This window comes from Crinia signifera, chromosome 7, assembly GCF_055691185.1.
Source record: "Crinia signifera chromosome 7, ASM5569118v1, whole genome shotgun sequence".
NCBI classification, from domain to species: Eukaryota; Metazoa; Chordata; class Amphibia; order Anura; family Myobatrachidae; genus Crinia; species Crinia signifera.
In genome coordinates this window covers 55443098-55466512 of record NC_139223.1, presented here as the reverse complement: position 1 = coordinate 55466512, position 23415 = coordinate 55443098, and the positions used below count along the sequence as shown (strand labels likewise).

Genomic DNA, 23415 nt, shown 5'->3' with positions numbered 1-23415 from the left:
CCCACATAGGACACCGCCATGGGACCGTAGCAGAGGTCAAAGCGGCTTCGACATGCTACTGAAGGACGTTCCAGAAAAGGATTTCCTGGGGGCCTTCCAAGAGTGGACAATTTGTTGACAGAAGTGTGTCGACGCACAAGTGTCCTTATTTTGAAGAATTTTAATTGTTTGTAGCGATATCTTCAATAAATATTTTTTCCCGAATTTGGTCTCAATACTTTTTATACAAACCCTGTATAGGCAGTATTTGAATGTTTTTTCTTAGAACAGTGAATATAGAGGTGAGCGTCCTTATCCAATTCATTAGAATGGAGCCGCAGATGGAGAAGCAGAGGGCTTTCAGGGGCAAACGCAGGATTTTCAGAAGGGGGTTTCCAGAGGGGCGGAGCAAAGCACGGAGATGGACACTTAGGTGACCCAGTATATGCTTTGATGTCCCGCGGGTGGTTGGGGGTATTATATCAACCGCTCAGCTTGTACAGCCTGGATCAGTCATTTCCACTAATTATCCTTTACTGCACAGATGGTGGGAGATGATGTGGGAGAAGAGGGCATTGGGCTGAATGAAGGGGCCCTGATACATAACTTCCGGGGTGGTAGAAGATGTTTAATACGCAGAGGAAGAGTGTATAGTGGAGTGGGCTTATTAATCATCATTTTCTGGTGGGAGGACAACTTGCTTGACTGCAGATATCTCCAGTTCCCGAAAATAGATTTCTTAGATTTTAATGTAATTAAAAACTAGAGAATCCCACCTACCAAATGGTACTGAGGACTAGGGGATCAGACTTCAGGAGGCAGAGCAATCTGCCAATGAGTATATAAAACTACATACCAGGTGTGTGGAGCTGGAGCAGTAACCAGCTGCTGGAAGGCTGATATCTCTGGTTCTAGGAACAGTAGAGACAAGCTTCTAGTGTACTGTACTTCAAAGGGGGAGAGTCCCAGATTTTGGAATATACCCTCAGATAAACACTAATTCAGACAGAACCTGAAATATCTGACTGGGAAGAGCAATTAAAAGGCTTGGATGGGGACCACTTCTTTGAAGTCAGATATCTCCGGTTTCCAAGGTCCGATTTTAAAAATTCTTGTACTCATGGAAAGAGGGGACCCTCAGCTTTCAGCCTAGGGCCCTTAGACTCCTGGGGGGGGGGTTTCTGGGTACTCGGAAACCCCCCCCTGCGTGCGCTACTGGCTTTCCAGAATGTTCTGCACTCTGCTGGGCTACAAAGTGTGAGCAGGGTAGTGTCTCCTTGGTCCTCAGTCGGCAGTCACTAACCAGTTTCTAGCCTCCTATGGCTCTTCCTCAAGACACAGCCTGTACCCATATTTAATACTCACCTCTCTGAGATCACACATCAGCGCTGCAAAAATCACATTAAAAGCTGTCGATTTGTGCATGTGCTTTAGAGTTTTCATAGAAACATAGAATTTGACGGCATATAAGAACCATGTTGCGTATCTAATCTGCCCCTTCCCTAACCATATGGGTACCTCAAACCCTATTTGATCCTTATGCTTGAAAGATCTAGCCTGAGGATAGGGCCGCGCATTGCTATTGCTATACGGCATTCCCACAGTGAGTTGATAGATTTCTAAGCAATCTAGTCAGATCACTTACAAAATAGGCAAAAATCGCTATGTGTGTAGGCCCCATCTATTAGGCTCAATTCTGTTTGTTTTTTTTTATGCTAAAAACAGTGTTGATAGAAGGGAAAATGTCTGAATTACTTTCATTCAATTGCTCATGCTAATATTTTGCAGCTTTCGGAGAAATATGGAGAAGTTTTTACTCTGCAGTTTGGACCCACGAAGGTGGTGGTCATTGCTGGGTACAAAGCTGTGAAGGACGCTCTTGTGACCCAAGCTGATGATTTTGGACATAGGGCGGACATTCCCATCTCCAAACTGCTTACAAAAGATAAGGGTAATTATAGCACAACCAGAATGTGTATTATGCCCAGGTTACAATGCATAAGGTCATGTAAAATTGTAAAAATCTGTCTATTTTGGGCAACCAAAGTGGGCAAAACCATGTTGCACCGCAGGTGGAGCAGGTGTAACGTGCAGGGAGGTTTACCTGTGCACGCCTGTACTTGCCCTGACAGATAACGGCCGGTTACCACCCCCAAACACCAGCTTCCTGTGATACGATGCATACACATGTGAAATTGATCAATAATCGGACACCCTGCAAAACCACAGGGCTACAGTGAGGTCTGAATAACCCCCTAAATTATGGTGTAAAAATAAAGCTGTCTAACACCTGTGGGCTACATGCAGAAACAGACAGTATTTGCCCTGCACCTCGCAGAGTGTGTTTTTAAGTTGTTAGGAGTGCAGTGGGGCACAGAGGGGGATTGCCAATGGGCATCCCCAGCGCTGTTCTTTGGCCATCTTGGCCCCCTGTGTAATTAAGTGTGTAATGCTTTATGCTGATTCCCAGGTACCGCGATCAGTGCTGGCGATCCCCAGGGGATGTTCCTCGGGTGGCCAGTGCAAGCCAAAGCAACTTAAGAGGCCGCAGCCCTTGGCCATTTGCGGAAGCTGCAGCTTACTCATTGGGTTTACATACAAAGCTTACCATCAGACCTTATGTACAGATCCAAATTAGGCCCAAAGTACACTTCACACTAAGGGGCAGATGTATTAAGCCTGGCGAAGAGATAAACCGGAGATAAAGTGGAGATAAAGCAGAAGGAGATAACGCACCAGCCATTCAGCTGTGTTTGAAATATGACAGTTGAGAGTTGATTGGCTGGTGCATTATCTCCTTCCACTTTATCTCCAGTTCATCTCTTTGCCAGGCTTAATACATCTGCCCCATAGTCTTATAAAGACATCTGCAAGTCTACTCACATTTCAGATGCAGATGTTTTCCAGTGAATGATGGAATACACATTCTAATCTACAGATAGGCATATTGGGCCTTATTCTAGTTCACTCTTAGAGGCAAATTCCTTCTCAGATGGACAAAACCATGTGCACTGCAGGGGGGCAGATGTAACAGGTGCAAATAGAATTAGCTTTGGGTGAGTTATTTTGTTTCTGTGCAGGGTAAATACTGACTGCTTTATTTTTACACTGCAATATAGATCTCACTTTGAAGTAAAACCCCACCGAATCTAACTCTCTCTGCACATGTTATATCTGCCCCACCTGCAGTGCACATGGTTTTGTCCATTTGAGAAGGAATTTGCCTCTAAGAGTGAACTAGAATAAGGCCCATAGTTCTCAGTGCCCTCTCCGTGTCATCTTCCAACATTTTCAATTTGACACCAGACTTGAGTAGAAGCATTGGAGAGCTGAAGTATTATGAGTGTTTGGTCAGTCCCATGTGTGGATGTAATTTTATAACCAATAGAGAGACTTCATACTTTGATTCACCTTGTACTGTATACTGGATATATTCTTCCTAATTCCATAAATCTGAGGCAGGACCACAGTTTGCTCAAAATTCAGTCTGAACAAAATAGATAAAGGATGCACAATTAAGGTTAAGATTCCCTTTGTTTTAAACAACCAGAACAGGTAATCTCATACTCATACTGTAGTTGCTTCTCTTCCCAGCCCATTACTGATAGGTGCTTCTCTTTGCAGCCTTTTTCTCATAGGTGCATCTCTTCATGGTTTATTGCTCATAGGTGATTCTTGTCGCAGCCCATTGTTCATAGGCAACTGAGGAAGTTCAACATCCCACAGAAGCTTCTGCGCCTCTTCTACTCCGCAATTGTGGAGTCTGTACTGTGCTCCTCAATACTGGTCTGGTACGGCTTGAGAGAGACAAATGCAGACAAATGAGACAAAAGGTAGTCAGAACTGCGGAGAAGATAATCGGGACAGAACTTCCCTCTGTCCAGGACCTGTACTTGTCCAGAGCAAAAAAGTGGGCAACGAAGACAGTCAAGGATCAACTACATCCTGGCCATGGCTTTTTTAACCTGCTGCCATCAGGCAGACACTACAGGGCTATTCCCACCAGGCCCACCAGAAGCCTAAAAAGTTTCTTGCCTCAAGCGGTTCACCTGTTGACACGTGAACTCATGAACACCTCACTGTCTAGTCGCACCATAACCCTTTGCACATAATCTAACATGGTGTCCCCTCAGAATAACTTTTTGTACAACTGTACATGTTCCCCCACCTGTTTATATTGTTTATTGTTTATACTGTATGCTGTTTACTTGTTACCCACCTGGCTGCTGCACAGCAAACCAAAAACAAATTCCTAGTATACGCAAGTATACCTGGCCAATAAAGCTGATTCTGATAGGTGTTTCTCTTCCCTGCCTCTTGCTCATAGGTGCTTCTCTTCCCAGCCTCTTGCTCATAGGTGCTTCTCTTCCCAGCCTCTTGCTCATAGGTGCTTCTCTTCCCAGCCTCTTGCTCATAGGTGCTTCTCTACCAAGCCTTTTGCTCATAGGTGCATCTCTTCTTAGCCTCTTGCTCATAGGTGCTTTACCCATTCTCTTGCGCATAGGTGCTTTACCCAGCCTCTTGCTCATAGGTGCATTTCTTCCTAGCCTCTTGCTCATAGGTGCTTCTCTTCCCAGCCTCTTGCTCATAGGTGCATCTCTTCATAGCCTATTGCTCATACAGTAAATGATTCTTGTCCTAGCCTATTGTTCATAGGTGCTTCTCTTCCAAAGCCTCTTGCTCATAGGTGCTTCTCTTCCCAGCCTCTTGCTCATAGGTGCTTCTCTTCCCAGCCTCTTGCTCATAAGTGCTTCTCTTATTAGCCTATTGCTTATAGGTGCTTCACAGCCTCTTATTCATACTGTAGGTGCTTCTTTTCACAGTCTCTTGCTCATAGGTGCTTCTCTTCCCAACCTCTTACTCAGAGCTGCTTCTCTTCCCAGCCTCTTGCTCATAGGCTCATAGGTGCTTCTCTTCCCAGCCTATTCAATTTATGATCGACTGTAACTGTAACAACCTCAATTGCCATTATCTGAATTTCAGGTATATTATTTAGTCATGGAGAGTTATGGAAATCTATGAGGAGGTTCACACTGTCAACACTTCGAGATGTTGGAATGGGGAAGAAAACAGTTGAAGTGAAAATTCAAGAAGAATTAATTCCTATCATCGAAAACATAAAAACCCACAATGGTAAGATAAGCTTTCGGTATGCTTCTCCTACTCTCCTTGCTCTCATACAACCACACCCTATCACTTCTATAGCCTACAGCCAATATTTGCAAACTGTTATACTGTGATGGAACAGATGGAGCCCGCCTCATTCAGGCTGGGGCTGGCCACGGAATTCCCAGCCTCCACCACCTACCGCCAGCCGCCCTGTTCTGACGGAGCTCTCCGTTAGTCCCCGCTGCCTCGCCGCTGGTCCCCAGCGGTCGCTGCCGCCTTGCCAGCACCCCCCCCCCTAACCCTGTCCTTCTCCCTGAAGCGGAGACGGACATGGTTTCTGATCCCCACCGCCGAGTGACTGGGACATGCGTGCGTGTGAGACGCTCGCCCTTCCCAGTCGGATGGAGTCCCTCCAGCCAGCGCTCGCCAGTGGGAAAATTGTGGCGAACCCTGGAGCTGAATGAGAGGGGCTCCATCTGTATGTAGGACCTTATTCTGCACCTTATTCTGGTCCACACGCAATGCTGTGGAATGACGCCGCCCGCAGGGCCGCCCCCCCCCCCTTGCATGCCATGATCACTTGCACGGCTGTGAATGGATGTTTAGCAGCAGTGACCAACAAATGTTTTACAGAGGTAAAACACATCTGCTGACGTCAGCTGCCCACCCCCCGCACCCATGTCATTAACGTAGAAAGACCCAGCGTTTTCATGGGAACGCCCATGAAATGCTGGGCATCTTCATGGCCTCTGCCCCCTGCCGCCACCCCACAACCCCTTCCTGCACTGCTAGGTTTGAGTGGGACAGCGAACATGCACCCAGCATCTGCACATGCACAGAAATGCGCCTGTGCATGAGCAGATGCTGAACATCGCTCTCCTGCGCGTACACACAGGGGAGCATGTCAATCAGAATAGGGGCCATAATGTGATGGTACAAGGGATTCCAACATTTGTCCAACATTTGTTTATTGGTATCCCTCATGCCTTACACATGGTGAATGTAGCCAGCATACTGTACTTTTCCCCTGTTCCTTGGATTTCTCATGTATTACATATGCACCTATGTTGTCCTATGAAGGTGCTATGTTACCTGTTTGGTTACTTGATTGATCAGCAATACCTATTTAGGTGTATTCCATATTGTTGGTACATTATTATTGCTGTTATAAATTGCTGTTGTCCATGGAACTAAGGGGGCGATTCTGATATGATCACTCCCCCACGTGTTCGCAAGGGGGAGCGATGTTTGGTGCAAGCGGGCATGGCGAATTGGTTATCTGTTGTCCCGCTCGCAGCTAGCAGTGGTGGCTGGCGGGCCGTGGGGTGGTAGTGATGGGCTGCGCCCATGGGAACGCCCAGTGTTTCATGGGCGTTCCCATGATACTTCAGCGATGACGCGGGTACTGGGGCGTGCAGCAGTCACTGGATGTCAGCTGCCCGCCCTCTTCCCGTACAAGGTGGAAGCAAAACTGAGACACCAGAGAGTGTCTTAGACTTGCATGCGCCTTAGAAATCATTCAGTGGTTGGTGACCATCAAATTATTTCCTCCATGCATGCAAGCTGCGAATGGATGTTTATGCTAAACATCGATTTGCATGTGTGCGGAGGAACTCGTGTGCGAGAGGGGCCAGCATGCAGACCGCGTGTGGTGTTTAAACCACACGCAAAGCTAGAATAACTTCCTAAATCAACTAGACACACTTTTGGCTTGGAGCAAGACAATGTCTTGTACACAGCAAAATAATACCTAATAACAATAATAATAATAATAATTTATTTATATAGTGCTTTTCTCCAGAATGACTCAAATTTGGGGGGCGGGGGGGGGGGGGGGGGAATAGTAGATACAGGCAGGGCCAGATGAACAATGGGGGTGGATGGCGTTACAGCTCCAAGCCTCCAAATAGAAATAGGCCCATCATGACACCGGGATGATCACCAGACAGACACCAGCAGGCCACATTGGCGGCAGCGGTAATATGGACATGTGTGCTTGTTGCTACTTATGATCAGCAGAGAGAGACTAACAACCACGGCTGTCAGCAGGACAGGGATTACTAGAATTTATCACTCTGTCACCCCGGTATTACACGCTGACATAAACGAGAAATTGTGTACAGTTAATCAGTGGAATTATACATATTATATTAGGCCATTAGTTGCCTGCTGATTAATCTGTGATAACACTAATACTGTTGGTTAATTATTACAACGGATGACTATGATCACAAATATAAATACATCTGCTGAGTCAGCAATCTACAACTAAACGCTGTGCAGCCCACTAAAATACTGATATACCTTTACGAGTGCGATAGTATTGTGAAGTATCATAAATAATTTATGAACCAATTGAATTATATTGAATATTTATTCTTTATTTTTCCACATTTTGATTTAGAAGTTTCCCAATATATATGGACCTCAGATCTGTTTAATTACTGACTTTTCATGAGTTTCATGGCCGTGAGTCTCCTGAAAATCGGGTCTCCCGAAAATCAGGTCCCCCTCCCGGCCCCCCGGATTCAGGGGGGGGTGACCCCCGCTGCGCCCCCGATGCCGCAATCCGTGGGTCTCAGAGGAGGGGGCGGAGCTAAAATGGCAAAATCGCGTCATTTTAGCCCCACCCCTCCACGGAGATCCGTGAATTCCCCTTTTTAACATCATGGGGGCGGGCATTAGTGACGTCACACTCAAGCCCCACCCCCGAGCAGCTGCTGAAACTCTCCTCTTGGGCTTCTCCCGGAGAGGAGAATATTAAAGTCGGCAACCCTGTACTAAATAAGAATTTATAAATAAATTCTGAGTGCTATCACTAACAGGAATGTGCAAGTGTGCAAATCATTGGAGTGTTTCAGTGGAGGGTGCTAAATAAATTAGAAGAAGATTCTGATTGGTTGCACATAGCAACATCATATGTGAAGTCTTATTCCCATCTTAGTAAATTTCCCCCACTGTTGTTAAACAGAGTTCTTACCATTTCTCCACATTGCAGAGTCAGTGAGGGAGGAATATCTATACATGATGTGCTGAGTGTACCATTGGCTAGTTTCACAAGAGTCTAGGGTCAGGCGTAGGAGTGTGTGCTAGGAGCTTTATGCTGAGTCCTGGGTGCTGCATGGCGCCCAATGCATACAGTCTTTCTAGTGCGCATGGTATGCACACACCTTCCACGATGGCGGGAACCATCGATGGCTGGTGATAGAATGTTTTATAGCCATCATTGCATCAATGGCAACCATCTATGGGGGATGTGTCGAAGGCCATCCCTACCATGTCGCCGCTAGGTTCTTCCTCCTCCAGTGATGGCGCATGGGTGACATCATGACGCAGCCGCCGCCTGCACGTGCGTCTGGTATGGGAGGGGGAAGAGCCGGTGGGCAGAGGAGAAGAGGCGAAAAAGGGTAGAGGCAGGAGCCACGGCACAGATAGTTATACAGAGAGAGAGAGAGATGCCATGACCCACCACACCCCAAATTTTGAAAGGTACTGTATGCAGCTGCTGTGTAGTACTGTAAATCACCATGTCTCAGTCATAGGTTTCCAACCAATTGAATTAATATGTAAAATAGAAAGTACTCTGTAATACTATATATGTTTTGATATTACTAATAGCAAAACATATATAACAAAGTGTATCTGCATGAGAAAAGTTCATCATATATTATTGATCTCTTCTAGGCAATAGCTGCCACATGCTATTATCATATAATGTTAACCTTAGTGCAAAGTCTATAGTTGCAGTGGTGTTTTTTTTATTTTTTAAGGGGGGGATTACTGCATTTTCCCGGGCACCAGAAAATATAGTTTTGGCCCTGACAAAATACTGTAGCTCTGGTTCTAATACACTAATAGATTATAGGATACTAACGGGTTTACTCACAGTAAATGTATCTAATCTTCCCTTTCTGTCTGTTTTCTTGTAGAAAAACCATTTGATAGCCACATTATACTGAACAGCGCAGTGTCCAATGTAATCTGCTCCATTATTTTTGGGAAAAGGTTTGACTATGATGACATAAAATTTGAACAACTAATCAGATTGATGGAAGAAAACACCCGACTGTTTGCCGCACCCTCGTTGGTGGTAAGAGACACTTTTATCATTTGACATCTATCTTATATTGTATGCATTCTTTCTGGATAGCCTATAATTGCTGTAATCATATTAATAGATAATATTTTTAATTGTAACTACTGTAATATTCTGTGCTGTACAGGAATAAATACCTTATGACTCCATCATTTGCATAACAACTACATGAACTAAATGGGCCTACACATGAAGAGATTTGCTGAGCTTTCTGAGTGATGCTAGATTATCAGAATGCTCAGCATGATCGCTCAGCATACGCTCTAGCGATCTGTCAGGCCAGTGTTCTCCACTGGGATATTAATCGCCGGGAAATAGTGATGCGCAGGGCCAGGCATTGCTATCGCTTTGGCCCCTACACACGGAGCGATGTAGGGGCATTACTAAGCCCTATGTAGGCCCTATAAAAATAACACACACTAAAAGGTTTTGTAGCTTAGTATCAATGGGCCTGTTTCAGAGTTGATTGTAAGGGCAAAATCTTTCTTTAAATCATTAAACAGTTACATTATTATTAACCTCAATTAAATAAATTTCCGCTCATTTCCAGTCTCTTTTGAACACATCACAGCTCACAATATTATTTTTAGGCCAGAAGGATGCACCCATGTAGCTGCATGACTATGCTAATCAACAAAAATGGGTGGCACGAACACGTGGCACATCTAGAAGTGGCACAAAGGATGGCTCTAAAGAGCACATAAGGCAACGAAAAGAGGTGCAAGATGAAATTGTCCTTGGACCCTCCCACCCACTATTACAGGGGTAGATTGGCATTAGAACCACCAGGGAAGATTCCCGATGGGCTGACCCGCCTGTGGCCAGGTGAGGGTAGAGGATGATAGACTGGTGGTGTGGGCATGTTATGGGGTGGTGTGGGTTTGTTAGGGGGTAGAAGGTGTCATGATGGTGATGTGGGCGTGTAAGGGTGACACTTTATGAAATTTTTTCAAGGGCCACTTTTTATTTCCAATCTGCCCATGACACCAGGGAAGGGCATTGTAGCGGAATTAACATAACGTCGCAGACACAACTACAGGAAAAGACACAAGGGGCGAAATGTAATAGGGTGCGATTTATAGTCATGTTTTAAAACACACTAAATCGCATGCAAAAAAATGCACAGTTTGTAAAAAACTTAATAATGTAATAGGGTGCTTTTTTTAGACAAAGTCAGAATTCGCATGTGATTTAGGGGGTTATTCTAGTTCATTCTTTCTGACAAAATCCTTCTTAGATGGACAAAACCATGTGCACTGCGGGTGGGGCAGATGTAACTTGTGCAGAGAGAATTAGATTTGGGTGGGGTTTTTCTTCAAAGTGAGATCTATATTGCAGTGTAAAATAAAGCAGTCAGTATTTTCCCTGCACAGAAACAAAATAACTCACCCAAATCTAATTCTATCTGCACATGTTACATCTGCCCCCCTGCAGTGCACATGGTTTTGTCCATCTAAGAAGGATTTTGTCAGAAAGAATGAACTAGAATAAACCCCTTAGTGTGATTTTTAGTACGGAAAGAGTGTGGTTTTCAATAATGAAAATATGCAATTTTTAGACATGTGCGAGTTTTAGTAATGATAATGTGCGATTTTTAGACATGTGCTGTTTTTTTAGACATGAAAGTGTGCAGTATTCATAAAAAAAAATGCTGTGTGGTCCCCCCTCCTCAGCATAACTAGCCCCGGCTCATTGAGCCGGACTTGGTTCCAAAAATATGGGGGACAAAAAGCATAGGGGTCCCCTGTATTTCTGAAACCAGCCCCAGACTCTTGGAACGGTCCTGGTTCTAAAAATAAATGGGGACAAAAAAAAAAACTGGGGACAAAACATATTTTTAAACCAGCAGCCCGTGGTGTCCTGCCACAGCCGGGGGACACTTTTTACCTAAGGTCCCCGGGCCTTACAATGTGCACCGTGGCTGGCCAGCCCTGGATGGAGTAACTGCGGAAGTGGGGATAAAGGGGCCCCCCCCGGGCTTCAGCCATCCAGAGCTGAAGCCCAGGGCTGTCCCCGGCGTCCCTGGCTGGTGTAGGCCGGGCTGATACGTGTAAAAAAAACTGCTTTTTACAGGAAATCTACAAGTCCCAGCAGGCCTCCCCCGCATGCTGTGACTTGGCAAACCAACTTGGGCCCTCTTGGACTTGTAGTCCACCTGTAAAAAGAATGTTAAAAAAAAACACAGACAGGGACTGCCACAGAGTCTGAAATTATTGGTTTGTTTGGGCCCCCCCCCAAAATAATTAATGCTTCAAAGAATGCATTATGCAAAGAAAAGAGGTGCAAGATGGAATTGTCCTTGGGTCCTCCCACCCACCCGTAAGTCCTCCCACCCGTATGTTGTATATATTAATCAGGACATGCACAATTTAACAAACCAATCATTTCAGTGACAGGGACTGCCACACTTGTGGCTGAAATGATTGGTTTGTTTGGGGCCCCACAAATGAAAGAAGCAATTAATCTCCCCCTGCACAATGTGGCTTAATAGAGGCAAGATTTTGTCATCATCCTCTATTAATTCATCCCCACTGGAATCCACCATCACAGGTCCCTCTGTACTTTTTGGAGGTAATTGATGGCTAAGGCCTTCTTCCTGGAATTTGTCATTCATTTTGATGAACATTATCTTAACCACATTTTGGGAAAGTAACCTCCTAAGCCGATCGCTGACAAGGTTCCCAATTGCGATAAAAACTCTGGAGTACACACTGGAGGGTGGATGACTTAAGTAAAACAAAGCTAAGTTTGTGCAAGGGCCTCCAAATTGTCTTTTTACTGCCAGTATATACACAGACTGTCTGACATGCCTATATGGATGCTAGCACTGAAAAAAATCCTCCACCATTCTTAATATTGACCGCATCATATGCAGTGACAGTAGACATGTCGGTAATTGTAGGCAGCTCCTTCAGTCTGGGCCAGATGTCAAAACTTGTTCCTTGCTGCCCTGCATCACCATCAGCAGGTCTGTTAGAAAAATGTTTTTGTTTTTTTCCTGCAGCTGCATTTTCTGGAGAAAGGCCTCCACTAGACAAACGTTAATTTGTTGTGAATTCATAGTCCTGCCAATTATCAAAAGACCTTCGCTGGCCTCTCGTATGGTGATTGACAGGCGCCAGGTGTTTGGGGACATCAGCAGCACCTTCGTTCTCCCCATGGCCTTCGCAGTGCTGAGTAAGTTTGGACTTATGCAGCGCTGTGAGCAAGGGGAAAATCATTCGATGATAATTGATTATCTGCCTGTGTGCACGGCTGTGAATGCGTTTACAGCCGTTCATATGGGCGGGGGAGGCAACGGGGCGGGGCGGCGTTTACCTGCCCATTGGGCTTCGAATACTAGTAGCCCAGTGAGCAGATCTGAATTGGGCCCTATATCCCACCCACAGGCTAATCATACACCGGCCCCATGCTTCTGTTCTGTCAGTCGGATGACAGGATGGATCAGCAGTCGGAAAACTGGAGGGAACCTGCAATTGCCCGTTACAAGAATGAGATATGCATTCTGATTACTAAAAATGAACAAGTTAACTCAAAAGTATTCATTAATGACAAAGCATTGAATATATTGCACCACAAGATTCTAAATAAAAGGTAATTTGTTCCAACAGCTGTATAATTACTATCCCCTCATTGGAACTCTTCTTGGTGTACATAAGAAAATACAGAAGAACACGGAAGACCAAATAGAGTTTGCCTTAGAGTGTATCAATAAACAACGACTGGAGTTTGATGAAAATGACATCACTGGATATATTGATGCCTATTTTTTGAAGCAAAAACAGGTAACTTGTATTAGTTTTGCAAATATTTGATTTGTAAAAAATAGAGGAAAATAAATGTAGCAGAGAGATGAATACTAGTTAGCCATAATTAAACCTGTATCATTATCGTGTAGCACTTAACGGAGGTCACAGTAAGAGATGGCAGTGCTAGCAGTTGTAACAAAAACCTATGACTGCAGGTGTCTGGGAAAATGGCGCAGGAAATATTTTGCCAGTGTTTTTCCTACTCCGCATGTGCAAAACTCCAGGAAAATGGCTGCTGTGACCTTTTCCCAGTGATTTCTGCAGCGCTGTATTGAAACAAATGGGTGCACCTACTTTAAATTTGCTGGTGCTCATAAGGTGATGTGGAGCCTGTTAAGCAGAAGGCAGTATGTTCCAGGGAATACAATGTGTTTATTCAACACAAACTTTTGTGACAGCCACGTGTGGCAGGTAATTTTGTGATCAAATCCATTGAAATAGTTTTCCAAGGGCCTTGTGGAATAGGCAACAGTTGGTGGAGGTCTTCAAGATGAATTCTTGGCTAACTACAGGGTGCAGTGCTCCCTCTAAGCTGTGCGCACGTGCGCGCGCACACAACTCGACAATCGTGCGCAAAGACATTACAACTGAGCGCACAAAGCAGCAGTGATCCCTTTTTACAGTTGTGGACTCAATTAATGTGTGTTTCACCCAATAACTACATTGTGTGCTGTGTTTTGAATGTTTAAATGTTTAATATCATTTTTAAGTAAAGTTAACACAAATGCTGAACGTCATTTTTCAGTTATATATAATTGACGCACAAAAATTAAAATTTCCTTCCAAAGTTGCACAGCCAAAATCTTTTGCCGCACACAACCTTCGTAAAATTAGAGGGAACATTGACAGGCGGTGCTTGCATTTGAGAGAGAGAGAGAGAGAGAGAGGGGGAGAGAAAGAGAGATTTGGATGGGGTGTGTTTAACTGAAGTATTTTTCTATTTTGCATGGGGTGCTTTGTAGGGTGGATAGTGAATAGTGAAGGCAGGGGGGTACTATGTGGGGAGGATAGTGAAGGCAGAGGGGTGCTGTTTGGGGTGGATAGTGAAGGTGGGGTGTGCTGTGTGGGGTGCACAGTGAATGTGGGGGTACTGTGAGAAGTGAGTATTGAAGGGAGGGGTGAGTCCTAGAAGGTCAGCGTGTGTGTATGTGGAGTGCTTTTGGGTGGACAGTGAAGGTTGTGGGTGTTGTGGAGTGATTGTTAGATGGGGCCAGAGAAGTGAGGTTTGTGAGGTGTATAGTTGAGGAAGGAGAGTGCTGTGAGGTGGACTTTGAACGGGAGGGGGGTGAGAAGAGGTGGAAAGTGAGTGCTGTAAGGCGGCCAGTGAGGGTGTTGGTGAGAAAGGATAAAATGGTCTGGAACAGGGTGGAACCAGTTCTGCCTCTGACCATCTGCCCACCTTGCCCAGCCACAGCAGCACAATGCACCCACTCCCCAGAGCACTTGTATGCCACCACAGGCGCAGAGAGCATAAAGTTTATGTTACAACATACAACATAGAGTGACGGGGGGGGGGGGGGGGGGGGGCAAGAGATATCAGTGTATGAGGCCCCATGATTTCTATTGTCGGCCCTACCAGGCCCATTAGACCCTTATGCCATCTCTAAGTGGATGGCAACACATCAATTTGCACCTCAGAGTAGACAGAAACTATACTCCATTTCTGTCCCTTCAAAGCATTGAAGTAGAGCGTGATTAGCCTTGTTGTTCCTGCTGGTCAGAATGACATGCTCGCACAGCAAGTCCATGGATTGATTTGTTTATATCGATGGTATCAGGGTTTATCCTGACCGCTAGGACTGCAAAGTTCATCACCACTGAGCAAAGCCTACAGGGATGGTCATCCTTCCCTCACTCGGGATGATCTCTGTCACCTATATTGAGTAGGAGTTTGGCGAATTGCCCAGCGGAAACATCACCTCTCAAGTTCTCAAGTGAGCCCTCATGTTCTCCCTGAGAGAGTTTCCAGATGAGGGGCCACTGATAAATTAAACACCAAAGTTAAACGTGTCGTATTTACCTCATTTATGGATGGATTCTCATAAAATTCGAAATTTATAGCTTTGTCTAGGAATTCTCAATGCCCACTCAGGATAAATAGAACATTACCCCCTTTTTTCCACCCAGAACGAGTAAAATGAACAAATGAATTGATAATACTTTATTAAGATTTGACCTTTTTGGGGTTGATAAAGATAAAATGCTGAATTATGTTTTTAGGCATTTACATAGGTAACCTCTTTTAAGCGAAAACCAAGGAAGTATCTCAGACCCGATTGCAGCACAGCAGTTGGGCACGGACTGAAAATCAGTCCCGGACCCCAAAAATCCTAGCGGCAGCCCTGGGTATGGGTGTGTGACATCAGCTATGGCCACGATATGCATGTGTAGAAGTTTGAGCAGGGCATTGATGCGTCAGTCAGTCAAGACATTCGTTTTATGTATTTAGATTACATATGTAACATTTCTGTTTTTGTTTCAGGACTCAACAAAGGCTGAAACACATTTCAGTGAAGAAAACTTGGTCTACGCAGTTTTGGATCTTTTTGCAGCTGGAACTGAAACCACATCTACAACGCTACGCTGGTCCCTTTTACTGATGGCAAAGTATCCAGAAATACAAAGTAATTTTACTACTGTGTGAGATTTGTAGAAGTATAACTAGGGAAGGAAAGCGGTTACTTAATGAGAGGAGGGTGCAGCATAACCGGATGGGTCAATAAATGTGAGTAGATGCTGCCATGAATATACTATGAATGTAGGATCTACCATATACGGAGACCTATCTGCAGGGATGTACTGGCAGAGCCGGTGTAAATGGTCTTTGTACTCTTGGTAATATTATTCTACTGACTCTTTTTGCCCAAATCTCAGATGATTTTAAATGCAGTGGTAGGCAGGGAAAATATACTAAATCACCTGGTGGGCAAACGGACCACTAATTTTATTTAAATTTACATGCTTCTCTGCCCATGTGCTTTTGCCACCTTTTTAATCCCATATCCCTCTGCCCGCCATCTTTTCATTTAAATGCTCTCAGTACCTCAGATTTTTCTCACATGGCCCATGTCCACCTTCAAATGTCCATCTGCCTGGCAGCTCTTTTCTCACCTGCCCATCTGCCTGCCAGCTCTTCTCTCACATGCCCAACTGCCTGTCAGCTCTTCTCTCACATGCCCATCTGCCTGCCAGCTCTTCTCTCACATGCCCATCTGCCTGCCATCTCTTCTAACATATGCCCATCTGCCTGCCAGCTCTTCTCACATATGCCCATCTGCCTGCCAACTCTTCTCACATATGCCCATCTGCCGGTCAACTTTTCTCTCACATGCCCATCTGCCTACCAGATCTGCTGACATATGCCCATCTGCCTGCCAACTCTTCTCTCACATGCCCATCTGCCTGCCAACCCTTCTCACAGCTCTTTCCTCATATGCCCATCTGCCTGCCAACTCTTCTCTCACAGCTCTTCCCTCCTATGCCCATCTGCCTGCCAACTCTTCCCTCACATGCCCATCTGCCTGCCAACTCTTCTCTCACATGCCCATCTGCCTGCCAACTCTTCTCTCACAGCTCTTCCCTCATATGCCCATCTGCCTGCCAACTCTTCCCTCACATGCCCATCTGCCTGCCAACTCTTCTCTCACAGCTCTTCCCTCCTATGCCCATCTGCCTGCCAACTCTTCCCACACATGCCCATCTGCCTGCCAGCTCTTCTCTCACATGCCCATCTGCCTGCCAACTCTTCTCTCACAGCTCTTCCCTCATATGCCCATCTGCCTGCCAACTCTTCCCTCACATGCCCATCTGCCTGCCAACTCTTTTCTCACAGCTCTTCCCTCCTATGCCCATCTGCCTGCCAACTCTTCACACACATGCCCATCTGCCTGCCAGCTCTTCTCTCACATGCCCATCTGCCTGCCAACTCTTCTCTCACAGCTCTTCCCTCATATGCCCATCTGCCTGCCAACTCTTCCCTCACATGCCCATCTGCCTGCCAACTCTTCTCTCACAGCTCTTTCCTCCTATGCCCATCTGCCTGCCAACTCTTCCCACATATGCCCATCTGCCTGCCAGCTCTTCTCTCACATGCCCATCTGCCTGCCAACTCTTCTCTCACAGCTCTTCCCTCCTATGCCCATCTGCCTGCCAACTCTTCCCACACATGCCCATCTGCCTGCCAGCTCTTCTCTCACATGCCCATCTGCCTGCCAACTCTTCTCTCACAGCTCTTCCCTCATATGCCCATCTGCCTTCCAACTCTTCCCTCACATGCCCATCTGCCTGCCAACTCTTCTCTCACAGCTCTTCCCACCTATGCCCATCTGCCTGCCAACTCTTCCCACACATGCCGATCTGCCGGCCAGCTCTTCTCTCACATGCCCATCTGCCTGCCAGCTCTTCTCTCACATGCCCATCTGCCTGCCAGCTCTTCTCTCACATGCCCATCTGCCTGCCAGCTCTTCTCTCACCTGACCATCTGCCTGCCAGCTCTTCTCTAACATGCCCAACTGCCTGACAGCTCTTCCCTCACATGCCCATCTGCCTGCCAACTCTTCTCTCAAAGCTCTTCCCTCATTTGCCCATCTGCCTGCCAACTCTTCTCTCACATGCCCATCTGCGTGCCAGCTCTTCTCTCACATGGCCATCTGCCTGCCAACTCTTCTCACATATGCCCATCTGCCGGCCAACTTTTCTCTCACATGCCCATCTGTCTACCAGATCTTCTGACATATGCCCATCTGCCTGCCAACCCTTCTCTCACAGCTCTTCCCTCATATGCCCATCTGCCTCCCAGCTCTTCTCTCACATGCCCCTCTGCCTGCCAGCTCTTCTCTTACATGCCCATCAGCCTGCCAGCTCTTCTCTAACATGCCCATCTGACTGCCAACTCTTCTCTCACATGCCCATCTGCCTGCCAACTCTTCCCACACATGCCCATCTGCCTGCCAGCTCTTCTCTCACATCCCCATCTGCCTGCCAGCTCTTCTCTCACATGCCCATCTGCCTGCTAACTCTTCTCTCACATGCCCATCTGCCTGCTAACTCTTCCCACACATGCCCATCTGCCTGCCAGCTCTTCTCTCACATGCCCATCTGCCTGCCAACTCTTCTCTCACAGCTCTTCCCTCCTATGCCTATCTGCCTTCTAGCTCTTCTCTCACATGCCCATCTGCCTGCCAGCTCTTCTTTCACATGCCCATCTGCCTGCCAACTCTTCCCACACATGCCCATCTGCCTGCCAGCTCTTCTCTCACATGCCCATCTGCCTGCTAACTCTTCTCTCACATGCCCATCTGCCTGCTAACTCTTCCCACACATGCCCATCTGCCTGCCAGCTCTTCTCTCACATGCCCATCTGCCTGCCAACTCTTCTCTCACAGCTCTTCCCTCCTATGCCCATCTGCCTGCCAACTCTTCCCACACATGCCCATCTGCCTGCCAGCTCTTCTCTCACATGCCCATCTGCCTGCCAACTCTTCTCTCACAGCTCTTCCCTCATATGCCCATCTGCCTTCCAACTCTTCCCTCACATGCCCATCTGCCTGCTAACTCTTCCCACACATGCCCATCTGCCTGCCAGCTCTTCTCTCACATGCCCATCTGCCTGCCAACTCTTCTCTCACAGCTCTTCCCTCCTATGCCCATCTGCCTGCCAACTCTTCCCACACATGCCCATCTGCCTGCCAGCTCTTCTCTCACATGCCCATCTGCCTGCCAACTCTTCTCTCACAGCTCTTCCCTCATATGCCCATCTGCCTTCCAACTCTTCCCTCACATGCCCATCTGCCTGCCAACTCTCCTCTCACAGCTCTTCCCTCCTATGCCCATCTGCCTGCCAACTCTTCCCACACATGCCCATCTGCCGGCCAGCTCTTCTCTCACATGCCCATCTGCCTGCCAGCTCTTCTCTCACATGCCCATCTGCCTGCCAGCTCTTCTCTCACCTGACCATCTGCCTGCCAGCTCTTCTCTAACATGCCCAACTGCCTGACAGCTCTTCCCTCACATGCCCATCTGCCTGCCAACTCTTTTCTCACAGCTCTTCCCTCATATGCCCATCTGCCTGCCAACTCTTCTCTTAAAGCTCTTCCCTCATTTGCCCATCTGCCTGCCAACTCTTCTCTCACATGCCCATCTGCGTGCCAGCTCTTCTCTCACATGGCCATCTGCCTGCCAGCTCTTCTCACATATGCCCATCTGCCTGCCAACTCTTCTCACATATGCCCATCTGCCGGCCAACTTTTCTCTCACATGCCCATCTGCCTACCAGATCTTCTGACATATGCCCATCTGCCTGCCAACCCTTCTCTCACAGCTCTTCCCTCATATGCCCATCTGCCTCCCAGCTCTTCTCTCACATGCCCCTCTGCCTGCCAGCTCTTCTCTTACATTCCCATCAGCCTGCCAGCTCTTCTCTCACATGCCCATCTGCCTGCTAACTCTTCTCTCACATGCCCATCTGCCTGCCAACTCTTCCCACACATGCCCATCTGCCTGCCAGCTCTTCTCTCACATGCCCATCTGCCTGCCAATGCTTCTCTCACAGCTCTTCCCTCCTATGCCTATCTGCCTGCCAGCTCTTCTCTCACATGCCCATCTGCCTGCCAGCTCTTCTCTCACATGCCCATCTATCTTCTCACATATGCCCTCTGCCTGCCAACTCTTCCCTCACATGCCCATATGCCTGCCAACACTTCTCACAGCTCTTACCTCCTATGCCCATCTGCCTGCCAACTCTTCCCACACATCCCCATCTGCCTGCCAGCTCTTCTCTCACATCCCCATCTGCCTGCCAGCTCTTCTCTTACATCCCCATCTGCCTGCCAACTCTTCTCTCACATGCCCATCTGCCTGCCAACTCTTCTCTCACAGCTCTTCCCTCATATGCCCATCTGCCTGCCAACTCTTTCCTTACATGCCCATCTGCCTGCCAGCTCTTCTCTCACATCCCCATCTGCCTGCCAGCTCTTCTCTCACATCCCCATCTGCCTGCCAACTCTTCCCACACATGCCCATCTGCCTGCCAGCTCTTCTCTCACATGCCCATCTGCCTGCCAGCTCTTCTCTCACATGCCCATCTGCCTGCCAACTCTTCCCACACATGCCCATCTGCCTGCCAGCTCTTTTCTCACATGCCCATCTGCCTGCCAGCTGTTCTCTCACAGCTCTTCCCTCCTATGCCCATCTGCCTGCCAACTCTTCCCACACATGCCCATCTGCCTGCCAGCTCTTCTCTCACATGCCCATCTGCCTGCCAACTCTTCTCTCACAGCTCTTCCCTCATATGCCCATCTGCCTTCCAACTCTTCCCTCACATGCCCATCTGCCTGCCAACTCTTCTCTCACAGCTCTTCCCACCTATGCCCATCTGCCTGCCAACTCTTCCCACACATGCCTATCTGCCTGCCAGCTCTTCTCTCACATGCCCATCTGTCTGTCAGCTCTTCTCTCACATGCCCATCTGTCTTCTCACATATGCCCATCTGTCTGCCAACTCTTCCCTCACATGCCCATATGCCTGCGAACTCTTGTCTCACAGCTCTTCCCTCCTATGCCCATCTGCCTGCCAACTCTTCCCACACATGCCCATCTGCCTGCCAGCTCTTCTCTCACATGCCCATCTGCCTGCCAACTCCTCTCACAGCTCTTCCCTCCTATGCCCATCTGCCTGCCAACTCTTCCCACACATGCCCATCTGCCTGCCAGCTCTTCTCTCACATGCCCATCTGCCTGCCAACTATTCTCTCACAGCTCTTCCCTCCTATGCCCATCTGCCTGCCAACTCTTCCCACACATGCCCATCTGCCTGCCAACTCTTATCTCACATGCCCATCTGCCTGCCAACTCTTCTCTCATAGCTCTTCCCTCATATGCCCATCTGCCTGCCAACTCTTCTCTCACAGCTCTTCCCTCCTATGCCCATCTGCCTGCCAACTCTTCCCACACATGCCCATCTGCCTGCCAGCTCTTCTCTCACATGCCCATCTGCCTGCCAGCTCTTCCCACACATGCCCATCTGCTTGCCAGCTCTTCTCTCACATGCCCATCTGCCTGCCAACTCTTCTCTCACAGCTCTTCCCTCACATGCCCATCTGCCTGCCAGCTCTTCTCTCACATGCCCATCTGCCTGCCAGCTCTTCTCTAACATGCCCAACTGCCTTCCAGCTCTTCCCTCACATGCCCATCTGCCAGCCAACTCTTCTCTCACAGCTCTTCCCTCATATGCCCATCTGCCTGCCAACTCTTCTCTCACATGCCCATCTGCGTGCCAGCTCTTCTCTCACATGCCCATCTGCCTGTCAGCTCTTCTCTCACATGCCCATCGGCCTGCCAGCTCTTCTCTCACATGCCCATCTGCCTGCCAGCTCTTCTCACATATGCCCATCTGCCGGCCAACTCTTCTCTTACATGCCCATCTGCCTGCCAGCTCTTCTCACATGTGCCCATCTGCCTGCCAGCTCTTCTTACATATGCCCATCTGCCTGCCAGATCTTCTGACATATGCCCATCAGCCTGCCAACTCTTCTCTCACATGCCCATCTGCCTGCCAACCCTTCTCTCACAGCTCTTCCTTCAGATGCCCATCTGCCTGCCAGCTCTTCTCTAACAGCTCTTCCCTCCTATGCCTATCTGCCTTCCAACTCTTCCCACACATGCCCATCTGCCTGCCAGCTCTTCTCTCACATGCCCATCTGTCTTCTCACATATGCCCATCTGCCTGCCAACTCTTCCCTGACATGCCCATATGCCTGCCAACTCTTCTTTCACATGCCCATCTGCCTGCCAGCTCTTCTCTCACATGCCCATCTGCGTGCCAACGCTTCTCTCACAGCTCTTCCCTCCTATGCCTATCTGCCTGCCAACTCTTCCCACACATGCCTATCTGCCCACCAGCTCTTCTCTCACATGCCCATCTGTCTGTCAGCTCTTCTCTCACATGCCCATCTGTCTTCTCACATATGCTCATCTGTCTGCCAACTCTTCCCTCACATGCCCATATGCCTGCCAACTCTTGTCTCACAGCTCTTCCCTCCTATGCCCATCTGCCTGCCAACTCTTCCCACACATGCCCATCTGCCTGCCAGCTCTTCTCTCACATGCCCATCTGCCTGCCAACTCCTCTCACAGCTCTTCCCTCCTATGCCCATCTGCCTGCCAACTCTTCCCACACATGCCCATCTGCCTGCCAGCTCTTCTCTCACATGCCCATCTGCCTGCCAACTATTCTCTCACAGCTCTTCCCTCCTATGCCCATCTGCCTGCCAACTCTTCCCACACATGCCCATCTGCCTGCCAACTCTTCTCTCACATGCCCATCTGCCTGCCAACTCTTCTCTCATAGCTCTTCCCTCATATGCCCATCTGCCTGCCAACTCTTCTCTCACAGCTCTTCCCTCCTATGCCCATCTGCCTGCCAACTCTTCCCACACATGCCCATCTGCCTGCCAGCTCTTCTCTCACATGCCCATCTGCCTGCCAGCTCTTCTCTCACATGCCCATCTGCCTGCCAGCTCTTCACTCACATGCCCATCTGCCTGCCAACTCTTCCCACACATGCCCATCTGCTTGCCAGCTCTTCTCTCACATGCCCATCTGCCTGCCAACTCTTCTCTCACAGCTCTTCCCTCACATGCCCATCTGCCTGCCAGCTCTTCTCTCACATGCCCATCTGCCTGCCAGCTCTTCTCTAACATGCCCAACTGCCTGCCAGCTCTTCCCTCACATGCCCATCTGCCTGCCAACTCTTCTCTCACAGCTCTTCCCTCATATGCCCATCTGCCTGCCAACTCTTCTCTCACATGCCCATCTGCGTGCCAGCTCTTCTCTCACATGCCCATCTGCCTGTCAGCTCTTCTCTCACATGCCCATCGGCCTGCCAGCTCTTCTCTCACATGCCCATCTGCCTGCCAGCTCTTCTCACATATGCCCATCTGCCGGCCAACTCTTCTCTTACATGCCCATCTGCCTGCCAGCTCTTCTCACATGTGCCCATCTGCCTGCCAGCTCTTCTTACATATGCCCATCTGCCTGTCAACTCTTCTCACATATGCCCATCTGCCGGCCAACTTTTCTCTCACATGCCCATCTGCCTACCAGATCTTCTGACATATGCCCATCAGCCTGCCAACTCTTCTCTCACATGCCCATCTGCCTGCCAACCCTTCTCTCACAGCTCTTCCTTCAGATGCCCATCTGCCTGCCAGCTCTTCTCTAACAGCTCTTCCCTCATATGCCCATCTGCCTGCCAGCTCTTCTCTCACATGCCCATCAGCCTGCCAGCTCTTCTCTCACATGCCAATCTGCCTCCCAATGCTTCTCTCACAGCTCTTCCCTCCTATGCCTATCTGCCTTCCAACTCTTCCCAAACATGCCCATCTGCCTGCCAGCTCTTCTCTCACATGCCCATCTGTCTTCTCA

General features: G+C 48.1%; 1 protein-coding gene across 2 annotated transcripts in view; it reads left to right on the top strand.

Annotated features, from left to right (window-relative positions):
* Positions 1–23415, top strand: part of LOC146020193 (cytochrome P450 2K1-like) — a 39987-nt gene that overhangs the window by 3649 nt on the left and 12923 nt on the right. For both annotated transcript variants that reach the window (XM_083153128.1, XM_083153127.1), the window contains exons 2-6: positions 1768–1930; positions 4963–5112; positions 9018–9178; positions 12796–12969; positions 15476–15617. In XM_083153128.1, coding sequence (XP_083009254.1) covers positions 1768–1930; positions 4963–5112; positions 9018–9178; positions 12796–12969; positions 15476–15617 — 790 coding nt within the window. The remainder of the gene's footprint in view (positions 1–1767; positions 1931–4962; positions 5113–9017; positions 9179–12795; positions 12970–15475; positions 15618–23415) is intronic.